Source organism: Panthera leo, chromosome E1, assembly GCF_018350215.1.
Source record: "Panthera leo isolate Ple1 chromosome E1, P.leo_Ple1_pat1.1, whole genome shotgun sequence".
Classification (NCBI taxonomy): Eukaryota; Metazoa; Chordata; class Mammalia; order Carnivora; family Felidae; genus Panthera; species Panthera leo.
The window spans coordinates 37,837,269-37,844,058 of NC_056692.1; the positions used below are offsets into that span (position 1 = coordinate 37,837,269).

The window sequence follows — 6,790 nt, forward strand, 5'->3', positions numbered from 1 at the left end:
GAAACTAGCTGAAAAGGAAACTGATAGAGCACCAGCAGAGAAAGTGCCCACAAGCACTGTGTCAGAATTACTAGATCAGAATCCAGAGGCTAAAAAACACCCCCAGATATCCCCTTGTTCATGCCCTGACTCTTGATGGACTGAGGGTAGAAAGGAGAAGGAAGATGTCAGTTATTTTGGATGGGATGACTCTCAGGAAAATCAGGAAACCCTTCTCAGGGCAACCAATGACAATCCCTTTGGCCGAATCCCTTTTGGCTCAGTTCTTGATGGAAAATCGGTAGCCAGTGTCTAACCCAGGGCCCTGCTGCTGCCTGGGGCAGAGCTTTGTGGAGGGCTCGGTGAGCAGTGCAGTTTCTTCTTACATGGGCGGGGGAGAACTGAGGCCTCCTTTCAAGCCTGGCACTCGTGGGCATGGAGCGTAAGGGCACAGGCCTGAGGATGGCCTCTCTCCTCCCACTTCCTCTCCAAAGGCTAGAGAAGCAGAAGGTGAAGAAACTAGCTGGCCCCGGTCCCAAACTTGGGAAAGAAACAGCACACTTGGAGGCACAATAACATCACTGTTTATATAAAAATAGAATTGAGAGATCGTCTAAACATCTGTCTTCTATTCAGGTCAAGGGGTGGGAAGGGAAGAGATGCTGTCAGAAGAGAGGGAATCGGGTGACCTCTCCAAAGACCGATGGGCGCTGGCGGAGGTCTGGGGTGTTCCTGCGATAGCCATACCGACCATTGAATCCGTTGATCATTTTCAGATCAGCATTGTAGTTATCATGCCCTGTCACCTGCTGGAGGGAATGCCCTTGGGGGCACAGAGAGAAGCCTGAGCCTGCATTCAGCCATCCCCCGCCCCCCCCCCCACTTGCTTCCCCCCCGCCCCCGCCGTCCCAGGGCTGGTATAGAACATGCTCCCCATGTCCCAGCTAAAACCTCAATCCTGGAGTGTCTCAAGGGTCTTGATTAAAAGCCAAGAGTTGATGAAGTCAAGGAGACAGCTTTCTAGAAACCAAACCACATACCACGAGTAGTATACAGGAGGAGCGTGAATGGTATGTGCTAGCACAGGAGGGGCCAGAAGATTCTGGGCTTGGCTGAACTTGCCTTGCTCCCAGGAAGACTGAAAACATTTCACCCTTGCTTCTGACCCATCTGGAGAAAATGGATGAGCTCACTTTGGCCAAATGGTGCATAGGATCATGTGACTAGAGTGTGGTGAAAGGGCGATGGGGTTGGGTGGGAGGAGGTTTCACACTGTCAGAAAAACAGCTCTCAACCCTTCCTTTCTTGTTGCTAAGTTGGGCTCGGAAAAGGAGCAGGACACAGCCTGCTCAGGCCGGGAGCAGTGAGGGGAACATGGGTTTTAGAGTTGGAAAGAGTGGAACTCTGATCCCAGCTAAGCCCTTCTTGGCCAATCACTTTACCACCCTAAACTTCCGTTTCCCCGGCTGTAGCACAGGGATAGCGTGAGGGCAGAAAGCATCTGACATACAGTAGGCACTCAATCACTAAATATAAGGAGCACAGTGACACCATCTGCTCATGCATGAGAAGAAAAGCCGGAGGATGCAGTCCTTGGGCCTCTTCCCCTGAAAACAGGGCTCTCTGTGGCCCGGTTTCTCTCTCTGAACTGGGGGAATGCACATCACTCTTCCAAGTGGGTCCATGGTGAGGCTGGAAAGCCAGGTGGCACTTGCCTGCCCCTGCCCAGTTTCTCCGGTTCAGGTATCTCTGTCCTTGCCCGAAGATGTGGAAATAATCCACTATCCAGCCATCCCTGCCTGTGCCCCCGAGATCCTGAAAGTGAGGGAGAAAACAAAGACTGTCAGCCACCATGCTGAGAGGTGCACACGCAAACTCCCTTTGGGCTTATTTCGGGGAGAGAGAAGAGGTCACAGCCAGGGGTAACTGGGCCAGACAGATTAAATATAAATATACGTATTGACCTATTATCTCTCAGGGAGAGGCAGCATAGCTGGGCAGTTAAGGGCTGTCTGTTGCCAGACAGACTGGTTCCAGTCCAGCTCTGCCACTAACAAGCTGTGTGACCCTGGGCCAATGACACAGCTTTTCTGGACTTCAATTTCCTCTTGGCTTTAAGGAGGGTTGCTGAGAGATTTAAGTGAGATAGTTCCAACAAAGGGCCTGGCATAGTAAAAGTTACTTAATTTACTTTAAAAATATGCATTATTGGGGCAACTTGGTGGCTTAGTCATTAAGCATCTGATTTTGGCTCAGGTCATGATCTCACGGTTTGTGAGTTCAAGTCCCACATTGGGTGAGCTCGAGCTCTGCTTCGGGTGAGCCCCACTTCTGTGAGCCCCACTCCCTCTCTCTCTCTGCCCCTCGCTCACTTGCACACTTCTCTCTCAAAATATAAACAAACAAACAAACAAACATACATTATTTGGGGAAGCCTGGCTGGCTCAGTCTGTAGAGCATGCCATTCTTGATGTTGGGTGTGTAAGTTCAAGCCCCACATTGGGGGCAGGGTTTACTTAAAAACAAAACAAAAAAATAAACAAAAATCCCCATTATCTTTTTTTTTAAATGTTTATTTCTGAGAGAGAGGGAGAGGGAGAGAGAGAGCACATGCGAGCAGGGGAGGGGCAGAGAGAGAGGTAAACAGAATCTGAAGCAGGCTCCAGGCTCTAAGCTGTCAGCACAAAGCCCAAAGTGGGGCTTGAACCCACGAACTGTGAGATCATGACCTGAGCCTGAGCCAAAGTCAGAGGCTTAACCCACTGAGCCACCCAGGAGCCCCAAACCCCCATTATCTCTATGCAAATGAAGTAATACCTACTACAAACAGTTGTGATGGTTAAATACTTACAAATGGAAAATTTAAAAAGTGTGCACACCATATTATTTTCAAGCTTTTAAATACTCAAGTTTTTCTCCTTTTTCCTCCTAGACTCTGGTTCTGTCATAAAAATTACATGAGTAATTACACGTACACCCTCAAGCATGCCACATACAGATGTGTCCATATGCATGCGATATACACGCAGACACAAACACTGAGATCACACACAAAAAACCCAAGATTTGTTCCCAGAATAACCCCCGCTAAGCCCTCCTCTCCCCTACCCATACCACTGTGAAATATGGAGACAGAAATATTGGAGGCAAAGGTGTTGAAGCCATCAGCAAATAGCGTCAGGATCTTTGATCCCGGGTAGGACTCTGCTGAGAAGGGGCAACATCCACGAGGGGAAAGGGCTGGGGAGAGTGAGGTAGCAGAGGTTCGGGAAGCTTCCTTCCTGCCTGCTCACAGAAAGTCCCATCGAGGGGGCTCCTCGGCAACTATGACGTCACCGATGGAAGGCGCCCCGCCTGGCAGGTGTTCGCTGAGGTCACAAGGATTTTCGCGCGCTTAGAGAATCTGTGGTGCGAGATCACCCCAAGGTCGGGTCCATGACGTCAAAAGGGACAATGACACCCATCTGTTTGGGAGAGGCCAGGTTCCAGGCCCGTTCGCTAAGGCTTGCAGAAACCCAAAATGGGAACATTCTCAAATTCAGGGATGGAAAGTGATTTTGTGAGCCCAGTGAACTCAATACCTGTCATTCGCCTGCGCCAGTTCCGGGGGTTCAGTAAGAAAACCGAGGGGGTGGGAGGGCCCGCCCGAGGGGTAAAACGCCCCGCCACAGGGTCGAGCTCTGTGGGGGCAGACAGTGGGATCGTCCGGGGCACTCTTATAAATAACCTGTTCAGTCCGGCGCAGCACTGGCGGAACCACGCGGCTCCGGAAGTATCGGCGGGCGTGGTAGTCCTGCTGAGCGTTGTAGGGCGGAATCGCCGACCAGACCTTGGGCCTCAGGCGCTCATAGGTGCGGGCCATGGTGCTCACGGCCACACCATCCAAGATGAAGCCCTTTTCCAGCCGCAGAGGACACTCGCACACGCGCGACATCCCAACCACTACAGCCTCCGAGGGCCTTTCTGGTGGGAATCGAGGGCCCTAGGTAGGGGCTCCCCTGCGCATTGTGACGTGTCAAAGACTCCTGCGACACAAACCCTATGGCCCCATCTAATAGGGTAGGCTCCTAGGGCTGTGAGGGAAGTTGCTTGCGTGGCCGTGAGGTGCAGGATGACCAACAGGAGACCACGCAAGAGGAGTTGGAGATTGAAGAGGGGGATTACAGAACGTGGGCAGTGTGAACGCAACTGGGCCCCGCCCCCCTATATACATTTCCCAAACTCCGTCTCCTTGGGAAACTTGTTTGTACCCAGAATGATCAGAAAGTTCAGATAGCATCTACTTCCGACTCTCATTTTACACAAGTGGGAATTGAAGCTCAAGAAACATTGGGATAGGGGCGCCTGGGTGGCTCAGTCGGTTGAGCGCCGACTTCGGCTCAGGTCACGATCTCGCGGTCCGTGAGTTCGAGCCCCGCATCGGGCCCCTGTGCTGACAGCTCAGAGCCCGGAGCCTGTTTCAGATTCTGTGTCTCCCTCTCTCTGACCCTCCCCCATTCATGCTCTGTCTCTCTCTGTCTCAAAAATAAATAAACGTTAAATAAAAAAAAAAGAAAAAAAAAAAAAAGAAAAAAAAGAAACATTGGGATATTCCCTAAACCCACTTAGTGGTGGATCCAGAGCCAGAATTCAAGTCTCCTGACTTCCAGGAAGTCCTCTTAAAGCACTTCTCCCCACCCAACCCAATTATTTCCATCAGCTAGTATTCCTCCTCCAGCTTAAAAAAAACAAAACAAAACAAACAAAAAAAAAACAACACAAGAAACCAGCAGGTTGACACATTATCCCCTGGCTAATTTTTTTTGTATATGTGACAGGATATAGCAAACCATAAACAATGATTTCCTCTAGTTGTTGTGACTACAGGTGATTTTTATTTCCTTCTTCAACTATTCCCCTTGAAGAAGCCCTTGCACAGATGGTTTAACCATCAAACTACTCCTCACACCCAACTCTGAGATGCTATTATCCTACACGAGACAACAGGATCAGAAGTCTTTTATAGTCACTATATGAAGGCACGTGTATTAGAAAAGGTTGCTTGTTATCTATACGCAGAAAACCACTAATTCTGGCAATACTCAGCATACCTAAGGTTTCTATACCATGAAAGGCAAGTTCCTAGAAACCTGAAACTATAGGTTAATGTCTATAGTTTGAGTCTACTCTGTTACAACTTGAAATGGACCCAGGCAGAACATGAAAGACCTAAGACAAGGAAGGGAAGAGACCCAGCCCTCACTCCTATTTGAAGGTGAGAAATTTCACATGTAGAGTTCACACAACTGGATAAAAAGGATTAATTTTACATCTCACGTCACATCAAAGACTTCAATCTCACCAGGCTGGAGGATAGGGGGCAGGAGGAAGACAGGTCTGTTTTAGACTTCTGAACGTATTTCTCAAACAAGATAGGCTCAGTCTAGACAGCACCAGATCTCAATCTTGGCTGCTGCACCTTGGAATCTCCTGGGGAATCTTTAAAAGGTACTGAGGTCTGGGTCCTACCTCCATAATCTGACTTAACTGGCCTGTGATACTGCCTGTACATGTCTTTTTAACTCCTCAGGTTGAGGACCACTACTTTAATACATTCCATGCAGAATCTTGAAGGACAAAAGGGTAATCTTACTGAGTATGTGCTGGGGTCCTTACATCCTCTCATCTCCAGCCTTACAAGAGAACACTTAAGGCTGGGTATTTCCAGAATACTGTTAATCTGAAGATGCATGAACACAAAGCTCAATCTAAAAAGCCTATTCCAACATCTTTAGGCCACACTATTGACCCAAACCTGCCAAAAGGTCATTTTTCCTCAGGCCTTGAAACATCACATAAATCTTCTCATGGTTTAGAAAGAAAACTTACAGGGGCACGTGGGTGGCTCAGTTGGTTGAATATCCAACTCTGTTTTAGCTCAGGTCATGATGCCATGGTTGTGAGATTGAGTCCAGTGTAGGGCTCCACACTCAATGTGGAGCCTGCTTTAGATTCTCTCTTAAAAACAAAAACAAAAGCCAATGTCCAGTTCCTTCAAGTAGAATTTGCCAAGGTTTACACCCACTGTGCTGGTATCATCCCATCACCTTTATTTTTTCTTTTAAGGTTTTGAAGTTTTTTTTTTTTAAGTTTAGAGTGGGGAAGGGACAGAGAGAATCCCAAGCAGGCTCTGCAATCTGGGCCTCCAACTCAGGCACTGTGTGAGCTTGTGACCTGGCTGTGCCACCCAGGTGCCCCCATCACCTTTTATCCTCGAACTAAGGTTTAGCAGGTACATTATACAGCCATCCTGTCAAAATGTTTTGATAGCAAAAAACCTGGTAATTTAAAATGATTTAATCACCGTTCATAAAAGCAAACCCAATGGCAGTTACATACATGTTAGATTTTACAAATAAAGTCATTTATGTGCCAGTTTACCCAAAACCCAGAACTGCACAAATATGCATCTATACACCTGTATCTGGTCCTTCCTCACGTCGCTCCTGGACCTCCATGTGTGTCTAGGATCTGACCATTCACTCTACATTATCTCAAATGAATTGCAAGGCAGTTACCTGGGGTAACCTCCTATCAAACAGTACCTACTATCTGCGATTCAAGGACTCCAAACCCAAATAACTAAGTTTTTACAGAAGAAATTGGAAAGTCCGTAAGTGTCTATAGAGTTGAAAAGTGCAAGCACTGTTTATCTTTGTTTCACACACATCCCCAGAAAGTTTGCACTAAGTAATTTCATTTTACAAAAGGAGGCAAGGGCTAGATGGTGTCAAGAAGAGTAACGTGGTACAAGAGAACAAGAAGGCAAACA

At 48.0% G+C, this 6,790-nt stretch overlaps 1 protein-coding gene across 4 annotated transcripts; it reads right to left on the bottom strand.

Annotated features, from left to right (window-relative positions):
• Positions 1–540: 540 nt before the first annotated feature.
• CE1H17orf98 (chromosome E1 C17orf98 homolog) lies at positions 541–4,100 on the bottom strand. Of its 4 annotated transcripts, none has more exons than XM_042915470.1 (4): positions 3,707–4,100; positions 1,695–1,794; positions 931–999; positions 701–785 (listed from the first exon to the last, which is right to left on the bottom strand). In XM_042915470.1, the coding sequence occupies exons 1-3, from the start codon at positions 3,911–3,913 to the stop codon at positions 932–934; spliced, it is 375 nt and encodes a 124-aa protein (XP_042771404.1). In that variant the 5' UTR covers positions 3,914–4,100; the 3' UTR covers positions 701–785; position 931. The 4 variants fall into 4 exon arrangements, with proteins under 4 accessions (XP_042771402.1, XP_042771404.1, XP_042771403.1 ...); XM_042915469.1 differs by having other exon boundaries at positions 712–802; XM_042915471.1 differs by lacking the exon at positions 701–785 and adding an exon at positions 807–823.
• Between the last annotated feature and the right edge of the window lie 2,690 nt (positions 4,101–6,790).

Bases quoted from the DNA above. Each gene is read 5' to 3' on its own strand.
- CE1H17orf98 (XM_042915468.1), bottom strand. From the start codon at position 3,913: ATGTCGCGCGTGTGCGAGTGTCCTCTGCGGCTGGAAAAGGGCTTCATC. The intron at 1,795-3,706 runs GTTATTTATAAG...CCTCACTTTCAG, and splicing joins TGCTGCGCCGGACTGAACAG to GATCTCGGGGGCACAGGCAG. The intron at 803-1,694 runs GCAAGTGCCACC...TGTGCCCCCAAG, and splicing joins GAGAAACTGGGCAGGGGCAG to GGCATTCCCTCCAGCAGGTG.